The sequence below is a fragment of the Tasmannia lanceolata genome, unplaced genomic scaffold, assembly GCF_043159265.1.
Source record: "Tasmannia lanceolata isolate RefF3 unplaced genomic scaffold, GAP_Taslan_0.1 ptg000006l, whole genome shotgun sequence".
NCBI lineage: Eukaryota > Viridiplantae > Streptophyta > Magnoliopsida > Canellales > Winteraceae > Tasmannia > Tasmannia lanceolata.
Genome location: NW_027518683.1, coordinates 23,169,014 through 23,191,518, shown reverse-complemented (window position 1 = coordinate 23,191,518; position 22,505 = coordinate 23,169,014). Strand labels below are relative to the sequence as shown.

Here is a 22,505-nt window from a genome sequence, read left to right as displayed (position 1 = left end):
CCTTAATTTATTAATTGATTAATTATAAGAATTCTTTTTTTCTTTTTCTTTTTTTTAATGGTAAAGTTTTCTTTTTATTTTCCCATATTTTCTATTTTTATTTTACTTTTTATTTTTTAACTTTTAATTAATTTGTTCTTATTTGATCAATACCAAGAAGAGTAGAAAGGAGATGAACCAAGAAACATAAGAAGATTAAAAGTTGATTTGATTTGATACATTGATTAAATTATAATACTAAATTAACCATTTAACACTTCAATACTTTAATGTTCCTTTTAGTATGTGTGTCACTATAATCTATGTTTTTTTTTCAATGATAAATATTTTATTAAAAATAGAGGAGGGAGAAAATAAAAAATCATTAAATTGGCCCTACCAACTCCTACTAGAGCTAATCTGTTTGCATCACTGTTGGCTGATCTCCTAATATGTTCGAAACTAATCAAAGAGCCTGCCACTCAATCTTGGATCTCGTCAATTATATGTGTGAATCTTCAAGGATGAGGATGACTGCTGTCCAACCACCTGATAACATTGAGGAAATCACACTCTACCATCAAATTGCCCAGGTGTCTCCTCTTTGAGATCCTAATGGTCTATAATACCGCTCTAACCTCCACTTCGTTGGAATCTATGATCCCAACGGGGCCGGAGAAGTCCCACCTAGTCGCATCGTTCTCGTCTTTGAGAACTTCGTTTACTCCAGCAAGTCCGGGATTCCCAATCTAGTTTCATCGAAATTACGCTTCAAAAGCCAAGGGCCATGAGGGACACACTTCGGATCTCTACCTGCTCGCCGCTCATATAAATCTCTCTCCATCCACCCCTTAGATCATAATTAGAAGTGAACCTAGGAGGGACCTTCACCCATGAGATGAGTAAGGGTGTCACCTTCGAATAGATGAAATGTGACCTTTTGACCAAGCTATTGAAGATCCAAGTGTTCCTTTTTTTCAAATGGCAGATCCAAGTGTTCCTTTCTTTCCAAATTACGCATATAGTGGCCAAAAGGGTTGCACTCTAAAGAATCTTCCCTTTCTTCCACCAAGGGATGAAAAATCAACACTCTAGTAAGTCGGTAAGTAGAGAAAGGAAAAACCTAAGACAGATCAAATCTCCTGAGGATACAACTCGACCACCCATCTCTAGCTAACCCTCAATGAAGGAAATATGATCCATTGATTCCCCTGCCTCCATACATAGAGTACAATGTTCAATGATAGGCATCTTTCGGTTCCGCAAATGGTCCACGGTTGGGATCTAATCAAGGAAAGCGGCCCAACCGAATACAAAAACATTGGGAGGAGCAGGAATGGTCCATACAGTGTTTAAAAACGTGGATGCGACGCAGAACACAGCAAGAAAAATCCTTGTCGACTTGGCATGGATGCGGCTAAGTACTCGGTTGACGCGATCATAGCTCGGGAGAGTCAAAGGAGTTTTTATTGACTCTGTATGGCAAAACACGGAATGCGGATGCAGTGCAACGTGGAACGCGGCCAAGGTAGAAGGGAGTCGACGCAGACACGGGGGAGTTTTAAAACTATAGGCCGATAATCTGGCTAAATGTGAACATAGAGAAGGAGGAACAATGTGGTGGTAGAATGATTTGGCATTAAAAACCTCAAAGAAAGTCCAGATCCAAACCCTTTTGTATTTTTCAATCTTTTTTATATAGCAGGACTCTAATAACTCCAAAAAGCGAACCATATGATCCATGTCTCTATCAAAGAAATTTCATCTAAAATTTATCTTCCAAGAGACCCGACCCTCCACCCATTCAAAACAGGCTTTGACGAAAGTATCATTGTTGTTAGCCTCAGCAAACAGAAAAGGGAACGCCTCTACCAGTGGAGCCTCATCACACCACTTATCATGCCAGAACTTTATCATGTCCCCTTGTATAATTTGTATCTTATCCCCTCATTAATTAGACTCCTCAAGCCTAGGCCACCGGCTTTGATGGGTTTGCACACCTCCTAGCAAACTAGATGAAACTTCCTCTTATCCTCAGATCCTCCCCAAGGAAAACTCTTCCAGATCATCTCAATACGCTTAATCACATTAATATGGCATATTGACACAGATAAATAGTATATGGGAATATTAGCGAGCTCTGCCTTAATGAGTGATCTTGCTCCCAAAAAATACATATGGAATCTACGAATCCTACCATTTGGGGTTTGCCAAATCAGACACCTCGAATCCGTATCGGATCCCAACACGCTAATCCGGATCCATGCAACACAACGTACATGAAATAATAAAAAATAGAGCTTATAAATTTTCGTTCAGGCAATAGTTGTTTTTCCCATTGCTTCTTATAGAGTATGAGGATTATTTAGCAACAAGTTAAAAATTATACAGCGGCAACTCTTCATGCACTGCACAGAAACAAATTCATTCGATAGTTATTTCTATTGCTCTAAAACATTTTTAAATAACATTTTCTTAGTTGTGGAAGGGGATTCTCTTAACATTATCCATTGGTTGAGGGAGTCTCATGTCTATCCTTGGCGATTTGCTCCATTTTTTGAGGAAATTCAAGATATTGTGGGGGCTTTGTCGGCTTGTTTTCTTCATCTTAGGAGGTACACTAATGAGGTAGCGGACTCCTTAGCAAGGCGTGGGGTCTCCTTGGAGTCTTTGGAGCAATATGATTTCCTCCCGCCTTGATTCTGGGTTTTGCTATCTAGTGATATTGCTTTCCTCCTCCTATTTTTGTTCTGTAATCCTTGTATTATTGTTTGCCTTGTTTCATTGTAACTGACCATCTCGGTCTTTTTTAATGAATCCATTTGACCATTCAAAAAATACATTTTTAACAACTTAACAACATTATAAAGCAAAAGCTATCAATTCAGAGCAAAATTCGAGATGAAATGAATTCCTCATAGAAGAGAAACAAATTCATTCGGTAGGTATATCTATTTCTCTAAAATATTTCTATTAACTTAATAACATTATAAAGTAGAAGCTATCAATTCAGAGCAAAATTCGAGACGGAATGAATTCCTAAGAGAGGAAAAGAAAAGTCCCCATGCCATTTCCATGAAAATGTCATACTAGTAGTGCACATCATCTAAATGAGACTGACAGAATGAATGCAAACTAATCCTCTCTAACTACTAAGTTTATAGTCCTGATTGAACAGATGTAAGATTCAATGATATAAAACAGAAAAACCAAACAATAAGTCGCAATGAACTTCATAAACGAACTAACAAAAACAAAAACAAAAACGTAGACAAATATAGGGGGAAAAAAAAAGTAACACTACTTGCTACTGGCACGAAGACGCTTTCTTGCCCTAATCGCTTCGAATTCCTCCATAATGCTTTCGACGAGGGTCTGGACGAAACGTCTTTGGACGCCACTGGAACAAATAAGGACCTTCCCGGACTGAAGTTTTGTGAAAGGAAACCCTAATTGAGAATTTTTGTGCAGAAAAAAGGGGCGAGAATGGAAGAGACGAGTACGGAAAGGGGAGAGAGGAGGGGAGTAAGCAGAACGGAGGATAGAACAGCTGTTCATTGCTCGAACCGCCATGGTTGTGGTTTTGGAGATATGATAGAGACAAATTTCAGCTTTCATGGAACCCTAGGTTTGCAAAAAAAAAGATAACTGTTCTTGACATGGAACCCTAGATTTGTTAGAAATGCCGGAGCTTTTGAGAACTCTATCTGAACTGAAATAGGAGAGGGGCTTTCTCACTTGTTGATAAGTTGGAAGACAGAGATAGGGTCTTTGTGCAAGGAAAATTATAAGGGTGAGGATTTTTTCGCTCCCACTGTAGGATTATGCACCCCACCTTTAACGTAAAATGTGGGCAGACTTTAACGGTTTTTTATGTCAAATCGCGTCAGGGGGCGCATAATCGTACAGAGGGCGAAAAAATAAATATCTAAATTATAATGAGAAATTAGAGAAATTATGTGTAAAGGGGGCGGAAATGACACCGGGGTGGAATTAGAAGGGTGAAAAATGCTGGAATCTCTTTCCCTTCCCAAGTGGTGGTATTCTGATTCCGCACCAGTAGGAATTAAATTATTTGTTGACATTTTTTTGAATTAAATTTTAGCCACTGATATTTGAACGACCAGGTTTTGATAGTGAGACAAACTAATCTTGTATTTTCCCTTTTTAATTGCCTGCTGAGAGTTTTTAGAAATTGTAATAGCTTTTGATAGGAGGTTAAATAATAAAAGACAAGGAGAGTTTATATGATTATCAAAACATGATAGTCCAGATATCAGCAGACTAAATTTTTTATAGGGATTTTGCAAAAGAAGACATGTGCTTTACTTTATTTACAAAAAAGGGTCATATAGTTTAACAATTTAAAAATAGAGTCATCACATTTGAGTGAATTTTGTAAATATGGCTATGCTATCAATTTGCGACCAAAATACTCAGGGTTGTTTTTTTTTCTTCTTAACTCATAAAAATACCTAGATGTCCTTATATGTGAAAAGACGGAAATTACCTTGTAAACAGACTAAAATACCCATTTTCTGTATATACTGGCATTCTCGGCCAATGCCATTCATGGGTGTAAATAACGGGCCCTAACCCGTCAAAGCATGAGGTGTGAAATTGTGGGCCCTACCCTATACATTTTGGCTTGGTAGAGATCGTGGGACTTAGTGACCTACCCCATCAAAACATGAGATAAAATGGTGGGGCCCAACCAATGCATGGGTTTGGTGAGACCCACGCTATCGAAACATATCATTAGGCATCAGTGGTATTTTGGTCTTTTTATAAGATAATTTTCTGTCTCTTTAACATATAAGGACATTTTGGTCTTTATGAGTCAAAAAATTGCTATGGGTATTTTTGTCACAAATTGATGGCATGACCCACTCAAATGTGATGACTCTATCTGTAAACTGTCAAACTAGGAGCAAAATGCAGTCTTCTCAATGGCAAAGGACAAAGCTCCACGTCCCAACGGTTTTCCATTGCCATTTTACCAAAACTATTGGGGCATTATCAAGGAGGATGTAATAGCCTACCTTCACTAGTTTCAGGAGCGTGGTGTCATCAGCAGAGAAATCAACTCTACATTCATAATATTTTGTTAGTTGTGGAAGGGGATTCTCTTAATGTTATCCGTTGGTTGAGGGGGTCTCATGTCTATCTATGGCAATTTGCTCTATTTTTTGAGGAAATTCAAGATATCGTGAGGGCTTCGTCGGCTTGTTTTCTTCATCTTAGGAGGTTCGCCAATGATGTAGTGGACTCCTTAGCAAGGCGTGGGGTCCCCCCCCCCTGGAGTCTTTGGAGCAATATGATTTTCCTCCCCGCCTTGATCCAGGTTTTGCGGTCTGGTGATACTGCTTTCCTTCTTCTATTTTTTGTTCAGTAATCTTTGTATTATTGTTTGCCTCGTTTCATTGTAATTGACCATCTCGGTCTTTTTTAATGAATCTATTTTACCATTAAAAAGACATTTTTAAACACTTATCAACATTATGAAGCAAAAGCTATCAATTCAGAGCAAAATTCGAGATGAAATGAATTCCTCATAGAAGAGAAACAAATTCATTTGGTAGGTATTACTATCGCTCTAAAACATTTTTAATAACTTAATAACATTATAAAGTAAAGAGAAGGTTTCGCATGCTTCGCGACGCAAGCTAATAGAGTTCTTCGCCGGTGCCAAAGCCGTTATATTAAATAAGCGGTCTACATTTATTAGTGACAAAACCCGCTCCAAAAGGTAACCAGTAACCAACTTTTACTTTTCCAATTTTTCTTGGAACGAAAATCGTGAGAAAAAAAGGCATCCACCTATCATCCCCTCCTCCTTCCCCTCTTTCGATTTTTTTCTTGAATAAAATCTGTGAGAAAAATGGGGCTCACCCTCCATAGTCTTGTCTTCATCTCTCCCATAATAACCAGAAAACCGAATTGCTTCCTTGAAGTATTATTTGTAGTGGGATTTTTGCCAACAAGGGACTTATTGGTAAAATACTTTTCAATTAGTTATATAAAAACTAGTTATTGTCCACAAAGATTAACAAATGATTTTTCAAATCACCCCTGAGAGCAAGTTCCATTGATCACATTTTGCTAATACTCTTCAAAATAAAATTTCTACCCTTAAATTAAAGTCATTTTCTCTTCTAAATTTTCTGAATTCCATATTTTTCGTCAACCCGATGAGGTTGGGATTGTCTTTTATAATCTACCAAAATCCTAACCACCTAAGAAAAGCCACCAAAAAAAGATGAATCCATAAGCAATTTCAGTATGGAGACTGAAATCCTCACTTTTTATTGGCATAAATCTCTTAAATAGAATCAGAGGTTATGTTACTATCAAGGTTTTAAATTTTGACCGAAATTTTGGATTTCGGTCAACAACGAAACCGAAACGTTCCGAAACCAAAATTCCTGAAACGTACCAAATTTCGGTCGAAATTTCAATATAATATTAATATTTTATTTCTTTACGGAATTTCAGCCAAAAATTACCGAAATTTTGGTAGAAAAATCAGCTGTTTCGGTAACTTCTACCTAATTTCGACTGAAATTTCAGGATTTCGGCTGAGATTTTGGTTTCGGTGAAGCCCAAAATTATAGCAAAAACCAAAATTTAAAACCCTGGTTACTATACTATCTTCTACAATTATCGTCTTTCATATACAGTAAATCCCCTGGAAATATTGTCATGGATGAAACAAATTGTATTTTCTTTTATAGAGCATACTTTGAAAGTGTACATTTTTTTACGTAAAAAATAGACAGTTTGAAAAGCGAGTAATTTCTATCAGTCACCGAACTAATATTTCTGAATTTTGTCTGCCTGAGATTTTATATGGTGCAAGCCCTTATAGTCCCTTTTTTTTCAAACAGCAATGTACAGACCACATCATAATAGGATGATCCAAACCGTCAATAAGATGGAACACAATGTAAATAGGTTGTTCCCCAAAAATAATTTCCATAGGATGATCCCAACCCTCCGATCTATGGAGAACTGCATATTATGGAAACCTCTATAGATCGGAGGGCTAAGAGAAAATGATTTTTAGGGACAACCCATTTACGTTGCGTTCCATCTTATGGACGGTTTGGATCATCCTATGATGTGGTCCCTTTTTGAAAAATAAGGGACTATAAGGGCTTGCACCATATAAACAACTCTGCCTTGAGTTATAGCTTTAGAGATAAAGAGTTGAACGTAATTAAAAACTAACTCAATACTTTTTAAAAATGGAAGTGGGATTATACCTGAGACTTTACTAATTTCCATATATTTCAATAATAAGAAAAATTTAACAATGATTTCTTAGGCCTTTCCTAGGTTAACATTTACATAACGTGGATGTTTTTTTTATAAATATTTTCTTTTACAAATATTTTGGTAAAAACTTTTCCGTTTGGATGGCAGAATTTTTTTGGTTCTTGGGACTTTTGTGTAATTTCTGCAGGAAACCCACGTTTGGTTGCTAGTTAAATAGCGGGCCCAAAAAAATCCCACGAACTAAAATAACCACGCACGAAACCCAAAGCTGGAAAAAAAATATCCAAGGAACCAAAATAATCCCGCACGAAATCCGAGGAACCAAAATAACCAAAAGAAGAACTTTTTTCTTCCCAACAGTTCAAGCAACCAAACAAAGCGGATTTTTATTTTACCGGGATTTTTTTTTCCCACCATAGTCCGGTCAACCAAACATGGGATTTTTATTTTACCGGGATACTTCCAGAGAGTTTTTTTTCCCCACCAATCTCCCAGGAAGTTTTTTGTTCCACAAAAGTCCCAAGAACCAAAAAAAATTTGGCATCCAAACGAAATTTAAGAAATCAAGAAAAAAAATTCCAAAATTCAGAAAGTAAAAATTTTAAATCTAGGAAACTGATTTCCGAAATTGTAACTTTGTTTGGTTGCTTGAACTGTTGGGAAGAAAAAAATTCTTCTACAAGCTTATTTTTTGTTATTGGGATTATTTTGGTTCCTGGGAGTTTTTTTTTCCTTCCTGGGGTTTCGTGCAGGGTTATTTTGGTTCCTAAGATTATTTTGGGCCCACCAACCAAACGTGGGTTTCCTGCAGAAATTCCACAGAAGTCCCCAAGAATAAAAAAAAACACTGGCTCATTAGCTCATAGAATATTTTTTTAAAGTTTTTTTTGCTTTTTTTTGTTTGTTTTGTTTTGCAGTGACATATTAGTTCATATAATGTTAATTAGAGCTATTGTAGGACATTCTTTTCATTCCACACAAAAGAAGTTTTGCTGACCCAAAACATGATATCAATACAATGCAGAGATGAAGAATTATATTAATGCTAATTTTTGTATGCGACTCTTTCTATATAATGAAGTGTTAATTCTTGTATACATCTCTTTCGATATAATGAAGAAGTGTCACATAAAACCAGGAAAAGCTCTAAGTTTTACTGGCACTTGTGCAACATATCAACTACAAAGTTGAGTACATAATTCTTTTATTTGAGCATCAGAAGCGTTTGCTAGGGGATAGCTATAAGTTTTCCCATTACTTTGGCATGTCAAGTTCAGATGGTTCTCACTTTGGTTTGACTGCAACAAGAAGTTGATGTGGTAGGATAATGATTAGATTATAAAATTCTTTTGGTTCAAAAAAAATAAAATAAAATAAAATGAGAGAGAGATAGAGATTAGCAGCAGTACCAAGCAGGAAATGGATCTCGTCTTGCAGCTCCATCTTTTAGTGGGAACACAACTTAAATAATGGCACCAGGAGCAATGCTCATTGGCATCTACTCCTCGAAGGAGCATAATCAGACCAACAGTAAATCTGTAAAATTAGAGTAGGTTCAGATTGAAGTGTCCGAATACCTTGGCATTATTATTAACATGGAGAACTTTTCAACTGTAAAACAAACGATATTTGAAATTCTAAATGTCGAGAACAGAATCAATAATGCGATTTTTATAAGGAGCATGCAATATTTTTCTGAAGTGTTACAATATCCTCTTAAGTTATGCATTGGGAGACAGGTTGATGACCCTGTTAAAGAAGCTTCTCTCTCAACTTCAAGTGACTCGATATTCACAGGCACTTCTTTATTGGCAGATCATAAGGGGGCAACATCCCCCAATTGCTTTGTTGAGAACCGTACTGAAAAATGAGAGGAAGACACTTTATGCATTTTCCTCTAGTGGGGAAGATTCAAACAGCCATTTTTAATGACTTTTGTTTACTGGACCATTCCCAACACAGATGAGGTGTGGTTGATTGAATTTTTGGCTGGGTGAGAATAGTGAGAGTGGACATCTTGTAAAAGTGTTGTAGTTTTTCTTCTGTTTTACTCCATGATGGGGCTGTGTTTGATGTATGTGAGGACATCTTGTCCCCGGTTTGACATCTTCTCTAAGTAATAAAAGTCAATTTTCAAAAAAAAAAGAAAAAAAAAAAAAAAGAATAGTGAGAGTGGAGATTGAGATTCATTTGTCTTGTGGACGGAGCGGAGACAACAGGAATATTTAGGAATTGAACTAGCGACAGGGAGCAACACTGCAGTGGAGATGTGGCTAAGTGAGTGCTAGAGAATTCAATTTAATGAGCCGGTAGAAGTTTAATTGTTTGATATTACAATGTCATTTGCAAAGAGTCACTTGCAATCTATTAAAGAGACGAAGCATGCACATAGCCAGCATATGTATCTTTTGCAAAGAGAAGGAAACGTTGGATCATCTAATGATTGAATGCCCTTTTCCCTATAAGTTGTGGGAGACTACCATCAAGTGTTTTGGACTCCGGTTATCCACACTTCCATTAGAAAGGTCGTGCTGAACTGGACATGAGACCTTTTGGTGAAGTAGTCCAAACAATGTGGAAACTAGTACCCTATGTGGCATATATGGAGAGAAAGAAATGGTAGGATCTTTAAGGAGGAAGAAATAAGGTGGGCAAGAATATCCAAAGAAATGAAGTTGGATGTGATCTTTTGGGCAAGAGACAAGAAGGCAGCAAGCTACACTAAGGGGGATATTGTAAGGAAATGGAAAACAATAGTATCCAAAAGAAGAGAGGAAAGGAAAGCTGCGCCGAGATGGAATCCACCACCCATAGGTTGGTTGAAATTTAATTTTGATGGCAGCACTAAAGGAAATATAAGCCAAGTAGGAATTGGGGGCATTTTACGAGACTCAAATGGAAGGCAGTTGATGACCTTTTCAGGTCCTGCAGGCAGATGCGACACAAACGAAGCTGAGGCTAGACCTTTACTTTGGGGTCTAAAATGGTGCATAAAGGAGGGGCGGGGCCCACTAATTATTGAGGGTGACTCATCACAAGTCTTGGCGTGGGCATCAAACAAAGAAAATGGCCATTGGAAGTTATCAGGGATTATATCAGAAATTAGAGATCTAACACGGATAATTAATCCCAAATTTCAGCGTATGTTGCGATCGGCAAATGATAAGGATTAGGGAGGATGAATTAGCAAAGGATGAGTGGAGGAGGAAGTGGAGATTGTTGGGTTTAATGAAGAGCTGGATGGGGATGAAATGTAGAACTTAGGACTAAGATTGTGGTTTCTGTGTTGTTTTTTGGGACACCTTGTCCTCATGTTTTGCTGTATCTTTCTTTCTTGGTTTAATAAAATGTTTATCTTTGAAAAAAAATATATTACAATGTCATTGGACTGCCTCCTACAACTTGGAGAGGTGTCCTCTCCGCTTTTTGGGGGCAGTGAGCACTAGTTTCTATGAGAGGCTGATGATGATGACAGGAGTCTTGAAAGTCGATGCTATTTTATGCCAAACCTCTAGGCATTAGCAGTTTAATATGTTGGACACCAAGGTTAAGATAGAGGCATTAGACATTAACACTTGGTATTTCTTGACACTAATGAGATTGATGAGGTGGCTTGGCTGTCAGGGAAAGGACCTTGCGGACAGCGGCAACAGACCAGACAATTCAATCAAAAGGTAAGGCATGGATATCTAATGGGTCTGTTAAGAGAATTTACCATCCATTTGAAAAATCTAGTTAATGAGGGCCACTAAAAGTCTTTCAACAGAATCTTCCCCAAATTTTACATGTCATGCTCCAGAGAATCTAATCACTGAAGTAACATGCTGGTGAAACACTGAAGTAACATGCTGGTGAAACATGGTGTTAGCCATATTCCTCAAGCACATCAGTCAAAGACATAAATGCAGATTCAAAGATACATGAAGGTCAAACCACGTACCCAACAATTAGAAGGATCAGAGAAATGACCCACAATATGTACTGGTATGTCTTGTGTTTTGGTTTAGCTTGGCCTGTATTATATCCATGAGGAGCAAACTTTTGACTAATCCATCCAAATTGAGGGCGAATCAGAAACACAAACCCAAGAAGAAAGCCTGAAGAAAAGCCACCAATGTGAGCAAAGTTGTCCACATGTGGTAGGAGTCCCATGGCTAAATTGACTACAATGATGAAAATGAGAGTGAACAATGCTGCAAACTGAAAATATAAGGATTTAGAATAGTTAGACAAATGGTTGTTAGGTAAATGAAGAATCTTTATAAAATGTCATACTTCCACTAAATGAAGAATTTCAGGAATACCTTTTTTGCATAGATTGTCCAATTTGTAATAAGTTCAGAAAGCATGGCCCCTAATAATCCAAAAAGTGCACCAGAAGCACCAACAGAGATGCTTGATTGGATAAAAAGAGCTGACAACAAACTCCCACCAACTCCAGAGATGAAATATAACAAGCCAATGCGCACTGAAAAAAGACCATGCAGGCTTTAGACACTCAGAAAGAATCACACTCCAAGAATAGCAAACAAAAATGCAAAGAACGTTTGTGAACTAAGAGAGAGAAACTAAGTAATCATAAATAGAAAAATTCATAGATTTAAGATACTAAAACACGATCCTGTAATGCAGATTTAGCAAGAACGGTGTTGGAAACATTAAGTGTTGCACCGGTGGACCCTAATCATTTCTCAGAGGTGACCATACCAAACCAGGTATAGAAATCATATTACTTTTTCAGTCAATGCCTGGTTAGAAATACATGATTAGGTATATTTTTGTCGTCTCTAATGATGCATTTTAGTCATCACTCTTCTCTTTCTCTAATGATGCATTTTAGTCATCACTCTTCTCTTTCTCTAATAATGATGCATTTTAGTCATCACTCTGCTCAAATATGATATCAAGCGAAAATCGTCAACCGGACCCCCATACTCAACAGTCGTACTGTGCAGAAACAATTGTTGTTTCTTCCCTATCCGCACCATCTTTTGCCAATTTATCCGCATCCTCATTCGCTGATCTGCGCATGTGTTGAAACTTCAGGTTAATCAACGCCACTAGATCTTGAATTTCTGAAATTATGTCTGCTAGAGCCCAAGGTCCCACCGCTTTACCACTAGCCCACGATATAACATTTGATGAATCACCTTTGATGATTAGAAGCACGGCACCGTTGGTTACAAACCACTTTAACCCCATAGGAATGCCCAAGCTTCTGCTTCATTTGAATCACAAATGCTGACGGAACCGGAGTAGGATAATATAGTGTGCCCATCGGAATCTCAGAGAAGTCCTCCAACACCCGCTTGCCCCATGTATTCTTTTGAGCTTCCATCAAAATTTAATTTAGTCCATCCGATCGGAGAGCTCCACCTAGTTTTCATTTTGTCTTTCTTCTTCTCCAATATAACCTCCTTTCAGTTTCTTAGAATTTTGCCAACATTATAGCTCGGTGCTTCCTTTCCCAATCTACTCCACGTTATAATATCGGTTTTGATGTCAATCAATATCTTACACCAACTTCAGACAAGGTCTCCAAAAATCTGGTTCTTTCTCTCTTTCCAAATGTGCCACAATATCGCATTTCTTAACATGGTATCAATGCATTGTGATCAAAGGGAACAAAGCTAGGAATAGATCGTCATCAAGAAAAAGGAACTATTCTCTCATATTCCTTCATCTCCTCACCTCCTCTTCGTTCTATTCTAAAATCCTAGTTCTCTTCAACTGACTTACTCTATTCTTCCTTTAAACCTTTTTTCAACACAAAAGTCCTCAAATTCTCTCTTTCAAACCCTTAGTTCTTTAATCTCTTTAATCTCGCTTCTCTCTCATGGAGTATCATGTAACATTTTTAAACTCCAGTTGAGAAATCAATCAAGTTTAGAAATTCGACTCAGACTCAAGAACTCATCAAGCTGGATTTCAGTTTCAAGTCTTTAAACATTAACTAGGTCTAATGGGGAATGTAAACCTAATACCTATGAAAAACCTCAAAATAATATCATTATATGCAGCAGGAAGTCATAAAGTTGCGGGGATCTCGCATTGAATCATATTAACATAAATAATATAAATTTCCATCATATAGGAGTTAGATTGCATAGTTTATAATCTATGGCTCTGTTCACTTCTTTTCCCCGGAAAGGAAAGGAAATGATTTCGTTTTCCTTTACTTTCCAGGTGACATGGCAAAAGGGAAAGGAATGAAGAGGAAAAGGCTTCGTTTTCCATGGAAAGCCTCTTTCTGATATATTTAATCGGAAAGCAAATCTCAAGTAACAGGGAAAAAGTCAATTTCCACGTCATTTTTAGCCTTTAAATAAGAAATTCCACATCTGATAATAGTTTTCCCTGGAAAAGAAGTGAACACAGAAATTCTGTCTTGTCAAGGTCTTGTCAGGGAAAAAAAGGGCTGTTTTCCAGGGAAAACAGCACCAGGGAAAAGAAAAGAAAGGAAAAGAAACTGTGAGAAAATTCAATTTGTGAGAAAATTCCGTTGTTCACTTGGCCAAGAAAGGAAAAGAAAGTATGCAGGCAAAGTGGTTTTCTCAGGAAAGTGATTTTCTCACCCTTTTGGTGAGAAAATTTAGAGGGAAAGTGCAAGAAAGTTCTTTTTCCACGTCATTATTTATATTTTCCACCTGTGTAATTATGCTTTCCCGAGAAAACAAGTGAACGGCGGAAAATGTCAAATCATGTCCAATCACGGGAAAATTTGGCTTACTTTCTTCTCCTTTCCTTTCTCAAGAAGGCAAGTGAACAGAGCCTATAGGAAGACTTGCATTCTTGCATTCATTGAGATTTGATGGGGCCCCCTCCAAAAAAAGAAAGAAAAAGAAAACACACACACACACAATGAATAGTTACCACGCTGTCAGTATATATATGCACGTATATGTGGGGATTTGTACCAATAGCCAAATGGAGCAAACCACTAATATTTCATGCATGAACAGATGCAACAACTGACACGTCATGGGCATTCACAACAAAGCCAGATGACTGGAGTAACTATGTAACTTCACAACAAAGCTTGATGACTAGAGTAACAAATATAACTTCACAACAAAGCCTGATGACTAGAGTAACTAATATAACTTCACAAAAAAATGCTTGTTTTACAATATTGTGGAAGGAAAATATGATTTGATACATACCAAACCCAAATTCTTGCTCGAGCCGAATTCCAATAAAAATAAGACTCAACATATTGGCAAGTACATGGGCAACTCCAGCATGTAACCAAATGCAAGTTATGAGGCGCCATCCCTGGTGTCCATCAACAACTTTAGTCACTTCTAGACCTCCCATCTTCAGTAGCCTGGAGTAAACGTATAATCATTATTTTACCATTAATATATATATATATATATATATATATATATATATATATATATATAATGATTATAATCATTATTTGGATAACAGGTGTCTTAGCATACTAGCATGTCAAGGTGTTCTCAGCCCGGTCGCTTAATTAAATTAAGTGGCAAATCAGTAATCACAAAAAGGCATCCCTCCATCAAAAAATTAAACTCAAATCTGAATTCATTACTTCTGTTCCAACACTGTCCCTCAAGGATGAAGTCATTCAAAGGATTTAATCATTAAGTTCAGTTTCATTAACTAAAAGGAGGCAGGTAAATATAGCAGGATATGAAGACTATCACTGCAGAGAAAAATTGATTCCTCAGTTCTCCATCTATACATGTGATCGAGAACTTTTATAGGTTCTTATCTTGCTCTGTAGATTCATGGTGTTTTCCCTTCTAGGTGGATTCCTTTGGTAAATGGTGTTTTACTTCTCGTGGGATTCCCAAAAACGAATGGTGAATTCCTTTACTAACTCTTATTCCCTCAATTCCTTCTACATATATGTTTTTTTCCCATGCTTCCCCTCAATTGCTATAGATTTTTCCTTTTTCAAACTTAGTTTCTCAATTTTATTTTCTTTATTCCCTTTAACTTACCCCTTTTCTTTTTCAACTCTTTCTCATCTATGTGCTAGCTATTGTCCATTTGTTGGTCTACATTTCCATTCCTATTCTATGATTTGATTTCTTGATTTTGTTATTCTCCTCAATCCTAGTTCATCATTTGTTTTCTCTCACTTCTTTTATCTAATTACTGAATTTAGTGCAATCGTTTATCTCTAATTACGTTTCTTGATTATTTATTTTGATTTCTTCAATCTGAATTGTTCCTTCCTAGCTTTAACTCTAATCGGAATCTTTAATTTTGGTTGTCTATATAGAACCTCCATCGATTTGGACGAACCTACTTTCCAACTCAAGGCAGGGTTTAATACACCAGGATTACAGTTTCCTGAAATCCTATTCATCTATTTTGTTTCTTGATTTGTTACACTGATTCCTGATCTGAATATTGTCTCTTTCTTTATTTCATCATCTTGAAATCTGTTCTATAAATTATATTCTTTATTTCTAATCTTTTCTAATAACTCCAACCCAATTTCTTTTCTTTCGTCTTCTTTGTTACCTGTTAGAATCAATTCTTTATTTTATGATTCGGAATTCCCAATTAAGGACCTTATCCTAGTATTCCTTGATTAGTCCTCTTTGAGTTTCCTACATCAGTAGCCTTTATGTATCATTATATATCACTTATATAGACCATCATTTGGTATATAGAGTCATGGAGTTGATTGAGCTGTACATGGTATATACACTAATTGTCAGCATATATGTCATTTTAGGTAGTTTACATTTATGCCCATATTGATTTTGTGTACAGGAGGGGTTGGGCCTGTAGCTCAATGGTTGAGGCTTTGTTTCTCAACCTTGAGGTCGCAGGTTTGATTCCAGCTTGCCTACCAAAAAAAAAAAGATTTTGTGTGCAGGAATGGGTTTTTTCTATAATTTACAGTTATGATGAATATAAAGTGGAGGAGACAAGTCATGAGGTTGACTTGAATTCCTATTTTCTCCCAATAGCTTGTGGGGCATAGTTTGCCCTAATTTTTCTTCTCGTTTCTTCACCTCAAGGTACCTTGTATAGACTAGGGTTTTGGGCGAATGGGAATTCTTCTCGTTTGACTTGCGATGCTACTAATTGGAAATATCTGACAGCCAATGTGCCTTTGTGAGTGATAGAGAGATCCTTGATTGCTCACTAATTGCCAATGAAGTGGTGGACTTCTATCATAAAAGTGGAAGAGGCGGGGTAGTTTGTAAGTTGGACATGGAAAAAGCATATGATAGGGTGGAATGGAATTGCTTGGATTACCTCTTGAGTAGCATGGGGTTTGGAAGTAGGTGGCGATCCTGGATTTCAAAATGTGTATCATCGGCGTGGTTCTCTGTTCTTGTGAATGGTTCGCCTAAGGGATTTTTTAAGTCCTTTAGGGGGCTTAGGCAAGGTGATCCCCTTTCACGTTTCCTCTTCGTTACTGTGGCCGAGACCCTTAGTAGTTTGATAGGAAAAGGGATTGCTTGTGGGTTAATTGAAGGCTACAAGATCGGTGCAGATGAGGTGGAGGTGTCACAGCTTTAGTTCGCGGATGACACTCTACTTTTCAGCGCTCCGGATATGTTGAATGTGTCGAATATGAAAGTAATTCTTCGGTGTTATGAAGCGATAACCGAGCAAAGGTCTAACTTCCTTAAGTCTCGGAATTTTGGAATTCATTTAGAGGAAGGGGTGATTCAAGGCTTGGCGGGTATTATGGGTTGCAAAGTGGACCATCTGCCTACTTCATACTTAAGGCTGCCTTTGGTCCAGGTAGAGCAAAAAAGGCAAATTGGTCACACATCATCGAAAGAGTGGAACGGAGATTGGACACATGGAAGAGAAATTTGGTTTCAAAAGGTGGTAGAATCACTCTTATTAAAGCTGTCCTTGCCAACATGCCAATTTACTAGATGTCTATTTTCAAATGTCCTATGAGTGTTGTAAACATAATTGAGCAGATCCAAAGGAGGTTCCTTTGGGGGGGAATGATGAAAAAAAAGGTATTTCCCTTGTAAAATGGAAGGAGGTATGCAAGCCAATAAAATGTGGGGGTCTTGGAAGAAGAATCAAACGTATGAATATTGCTCTTATGGGCAAATGGCTCTGGAGGTTTGGTGAGGAGGGCTCTCATCTTTGGGTTAAAGTCATTGTTGAAAAATACGGACGTGCTCTCGGGCATTGGGAATCCAAAGACAGACTTAGATATCCTGGGGTGACTGTTTGGCATGATATATTGCGTTTTTCTCATTTGTTTTCTCCAGGGATCAGATTTAGAGTTTACTCTGGGGAGAGGATTAAATTTTGGGGAGATAAGTAGTGTTCAGACCAGTTTTCGAAAGAGATCTTCCCTGACCTGTTCCACATTGCAGTTGACAGAGATAGTTTTGTGAATGACAACTTTTCATGGAATCAAGGAGTTGTAGTATGGTCTCCTCGATTTAGAAGGAATTTCTTTGATCAGGAACTCGCATCTGTTGGCCGGTTGATGGGGATTTTGGAGAAAGGGTACATCAAACAAGATGGAAAGGATAAACAAGTTTGGATATGGAATTCATCTGGGATATTCACGGTCAAGTCTTTCTATCAACAGCTCATGGCTACTCCTCTGTCTCTCAAGGTAGCTAGAGTGTGGTCAATCAAGGCTCCGCCTAGGGTTTGCACTTTTGGCTGGGTAGCTATTCAAGATAGGATCCAGACGGTCGATTTCCTTAGAAAAAAGAAAGATGCTCATCATTGATCATTGCGCCATGTGTATAGAGGCGGGTGAATCTGTGGATCACTTGTTTATACACTGCAGAGTAGCTAGGGAGATTTGGAGCCTTCTACTATGCAAATTCGGTATTTCTTGGTATTTCCTGAAAATTTGATTGATCTTTTTGCAAGTTGGGTGAAGGTTCCTTGGAAGAAAAAAGGCAAAATTTTGTGTAATATTGCCTTGCTAGCTACTATTTGGTTTTTTTGGAAGGAGAGAAATGCAAGAGTCTTTGACGGGATCTCAAAGGGTTCTCCATACTTATTCATCAAAGTGATTGCATTGACGATAGCTGGGGACGATGGAAAGTGAATTGCTTCAGTTGAAGTCCTTCGAGTCTTTTGACGAAGCTGAGCTATTCAGCGCCTCTAGTTTATGCATTCGAATGATTCTTGTCCTTTACAGTAAGGGCAGCGCCCTATAGATGAGCAATGGGTGAACGGTTCCTTTCGGGTGCTGTTGAATTTGTTTTTTTGACTTTTCAGCCGTGTCTTTGCTTTCGTAAGAGGTTGTTGTGTGTGTGAATGCTAGTACCTCGGGGGGTTAAAGTTATCTCATACTTCAAATTTGTATCCGCATATGAATTATGGGAAGGATGGCGGGTAGGGTGCTTCAATGAGGAGAAGAAGCAGAAAGTTGTCAAAGAATGGGCACCTCCCGACCCGGGATTTCTGAAACTTAATTTCGATGGGTCTAGCTTGGGGAACCCAGGGGCATTGGGGGTGTTTTGAGAAATGACCGTGGTGAGCTCATGTGGGCCTTTGTTGGGCCAACTGGGGTGACGGACTCTACGGAGGCGGAAGTGAGAGCTGCTCATCAATGCATCAAGCTATTTGTTAATGAGTGATTGTCTAATGTGGTGATTGAATGAGATTCCCAATATGTTATTAGGTGTCTCAATGGAGCAGGTTCCCACGCTTGGAGATTTGACCATCTTATCGACGAAATGCTTGATTGGATGGGATCCTCAACGTTCCTATTTGGCACGTTCATAGATCTGCCAATTCGATGGCAGATGCCCTGGCCAGAGATGGTGTGACTTTGGAGGATTTCCCCCTTACGATTCCCTTCCTCCTAAAAACTCTTTTTCTTGAAGACTCTCATATTTCTCATTTTTTCTTTTTCTTGCTTTGAGCTTGCTTTTTGTATTTTGGCCATCTCGGTCTTTTGTTAATGAAATTGGCTACCATTAAAAAAAAAATCATTCTTGAAATTTTACAACGAAGTTTTGAGTTGAAAACTTCACATTGCATACAGTTTGTGAGTTTAATATTACTGGAAAGTTTTAAGGTCTCAAAAAAAAAAAGATTTCTTATTCAAAAGAGGTTCTTATAACAACCTCCCTTCTAAAATACGCATTGATGGCGTGAACACTCACTCTACAAAATGATTTTACGATCGTAGATTGGCTCAATGTCACACTACTTCCTGCCTCCATTACGTTTCTGTGCAACAACCAATTATTCCAAAAGCTTAAGCTGTTAGAGTTAGTGTTATTTAATCATTTATTCTTCAACATGCCCCCTCATGTGTGGCCCCTTTGGGGGTGGCTGTACACGTGGATTTTTAATATCAATGAGTAGTTGGGTTTTGAACCCAAGATCTGCCGTGAGACAATATGACACCATGTGAAACAACCAATTACTCCAAAAGCTTAAGCTGTTAGAGTTGGTGTTATTTAATCATTTATAATTCAACAGTTTCTGCTTAACAATCTTTGTCATAATTTAGAAAAGATTGCACTCTTTCTACTCTAATATATTCCACACGGAATATCAACATAAATAATCTCCCATAGGCCGTGGTGTTATATAATAAATGATTGAGTTCCATTAGTAAACAGGCAAAGTATGAACGTTGTTAGATACAAAGTAGGAAGGGGGGATGGAACAAGGTTTTGATTAGACCATTCTACGTATGCGATACACTCCCAAGCCTATTCCTGTTAGCCACAGATAGGGAGGCCACAGGGGGGGGAGGGTCTGTCTTTATGCCCCTAGACTTAAGCAAATTTGAAAGACCAAGAAATTGTTTGTCTTACCAACCTATATGAGTCTTATTTTTAATGGTGCCCTATATGAGTCTTTAGCCTCCCATTATTGTTCTCCTAATATTGATGATTGCAGGGTGTGGACATTGGGTCCCCAAGGATCTTTCTTTCATCGTTCGGCTGCCTCGAACCGAGCGCCTTCGAAGATTAATAAAATATGGAAGTTTGCCACTCCCCCTCGGATTACGGCTTTTGGATGGACGGTGGCTTGGAAGGGAATCAATACGTGTGACAGGTTAAAAAGGAGACACTTCCATCTCGCTAGCATGCGTGTCCTATGCAAGAGGAGCGAAGAAACCTTGGATCATCTCTTGTTGGGTTGCACATTATCACACTTTTTATGGATGATCATCATCAAAAGTTTCGGCCTAGCTTGAGTTCTTCCAAGATCCATCAAGAAGATATTATTAAATTGGAGTGCGGGACCGTTCGGAGAAGTGGACCAAATCATTTGGAGGTTGGTGCCCCTAGCTGTGATATGAAATGCATGGAAAGAAAGGAACAACCTAAAGTTTAAGGATCAAATAAAAGAAAAGAGCAGATTACTCTTGGAGATAAAGATGGATTTGATATTGTGGGGTAGAGGAGACAAGCCTAAAACCACCTACAATGCTAATGAAATTCTAAGGGATTGGCAAACGATTGTCATGGAAAGACGGTTGAAGACTAATATCTCTCCAAAGTGGATCCCTCCTCCATCTCCTCCATCTGGACCGGTGAAATTCAATTTTGATGGCAGCTCCAAAGGCAATCCCGGCAGGCAGGAATTGGAGGCATTTTTCACGATTCAAATGGCCAGAAATCTAATCCTTTTCGGGTTCTATTGGGATCTGTGATGCAAATGAGGCGAAAGCTCAGGCTTTGCTATGGGGTTTAAAATGGTACACAAATGCTAGATCAGAGCCACTAACTATAGAAGGAGATTCCTCTAACGTAATTGCTTGTGCCTGCAACAATTCACCAGGACCATGGAAAATAGCGGGCATTATTGACGCAATTAAAGACTTAGTATCTACCATCAATCCTTCTCTACAGCATAAGCTGAGATCGGCGAATGAGGAAGAAGACAAGCTCGTAAAAGTTAACATTTTACAAATACCTTTTGACATTCTGGTTAACATTTTTGGATATTCAAACTCTAATAAATCGTTACCTTAATAAAAAAAAGAAGTATGAACATTGTTTTAAAAGAACAACTTGAAAAGGAAATCAAGAACAAAAAGAAGAAGAAAAGAACTCACGTGTTTGAAGAAGGTCCAAGAAGGGGATTCTCCATGAGAGGCTGAAAAGAGAACCTCCCGAGAAACCTAACAATACACGAAACTGAATTCTTCGGACAATTATTAACAAACATCGTGATCGCAAACACAACAGTATTTGCCACAACAATCGATGGCACAAGCCAAGATATCCATCTCTGAAAAGGTTCAAATTTCTCAATTGGATTCAAACGTGTAGTGGTGGATGAATCGACCTCCAACGGATGGATCGAGTTGTCGGTCCTACGCCTCGGACTGACTCTGATCTCGACCTCGGTTGAAGATCCTCTCTCCATTAGAGCCTCAGTAGAGGATTCTCTCCCCATTGAGGAGATGAAGAGGGAGAATTAGGTTATTTTTAGAAGAGAGTTTTCATCACCAGGTCAAAGAATTGGGGAAATATTGAAAAAAAACAAAATTTATGACAGAAGCGGGAAAAAAACTATGAAATTCGAAAGGGAATTTCGATTACCAGGTCAAAATGTAGAAATATTTAGGAAATAACAATAGGTTAGGGCGAAATGGGTTGGTGATTAGACAAAAGAAGAAGAAACAGATTAAATACGACAGAGAACTTCTGTAAGAATGGAGAAATTAATCAAAAATATGTAAGATTAGGGCAAAATCGCTTCCTCAGTAGAAAGACGAGGACACATTATAGATAGATAGAGAGAGAGAGAGAGAGAGAGAGTCTTTTGTGTACTGTTCTGCCAAACAATCATTGGAAGGCAGAGGAAGCAATGGAATTCCGGATAAAACCTTTTTATACCCGTTTCCACACGCACGGAAAGACCGGATTCTCTTTTGCTAATTACAAAATTGATTTGGGCGTTGATAAATTCAACCACTTTAGGATGAATTCACCCGTATGTTTCAAAATGGACTGTACAGCCCACACCATAGGATGATCCAAACCGTCCATTTGATGGGCCACAGTGTAAATAAGTTGCGCTCCGGTTTCCATAATGTGCGTCCCTCTTTAGATCGGACGGTTGGGATCATCCTATGGAAATAATTTTTTGTCCACAACCTATTTCCGTTGTGGCCCATCAATATTGGGCGGTGTATGGTGGGGGCTGGACAGTCCATTTTGAAAAATAAAGGGTGAATTCATCTTAGTGATTTAAACAGGCAATTTCGCAGACAGCCATTTCAGAGCAGATTGTTGTCTTATTCATTTAATTCATGAGGTGGCTGGTATCTAATGCAA

General features: G+C 38.1%; 2 protein-coding genes across 3 annotated transcripts in view; both read right to left on the bottom strand.

The window, feature by feature from the left end:
• Positions 1 to 3,741, bottom strand: part of EMB2730 (Ribonuclease II/R family protein) — a 37,770-nt gene extending 34,029 nt beyond the window's left edge. Inside the window, exon 1 of the mRNA XM_077382890.1 lies at positions 3,284 to 3,741. Within this exon, the coding sequence (XP_077239005.1) occupies positions 3,284 to 3,597 (314 nt within the window). The 5' untranslated portion in view covers positions 3,598 to 3,741. The remainder of the gene's footprint in view (positions 1 to 3,283) is intronic.
• Positions 3,742 to 8,219: 4,478 nt separating this feature from the next.
• Positions 8,220 to 22,059, bottom strand: RBL1 (RHOMBOID-like 1). Of its 2 annotated transcripts, XM_077382888.1 has the most exons (6): positions 21,278 to 22,042; positions 14,421 to 14,584; positions 11,562 to 11,725; positions 11,198 to 11,457; positions 8,667 to 8,793; positions 8,220 to 8,555 (listed from the first exon to the last, which is right to left on the bottom strand). In XM_077382888.1, exons 1-6 carry the CDS (start codon positions 21,619 to 21,621, stop codon positions 8,433 to 8,435), a joined length of 1,182 nt encoding a protein of 393 aa, XP_077239003.1. In that variant the 5' UTR covers positions 21,622 to 22,042; the 3' UTR covers positions 8,220 to 8,432. The 2 variants fall into 2 exon arrangements, with proteins under 2 accessions (XP_077239003.1, XP_077239004.1); XM_077382889.1 differs by lacking the exons at positions 8,220 to 8,555; positions 8,667 to 8,793 and having other exon boundaries at positions 11,204 to 11,354; positions 21,278 to 22,059.
• Positions 22,060 to 22,505: the final 446 nt, after the last annotated feature.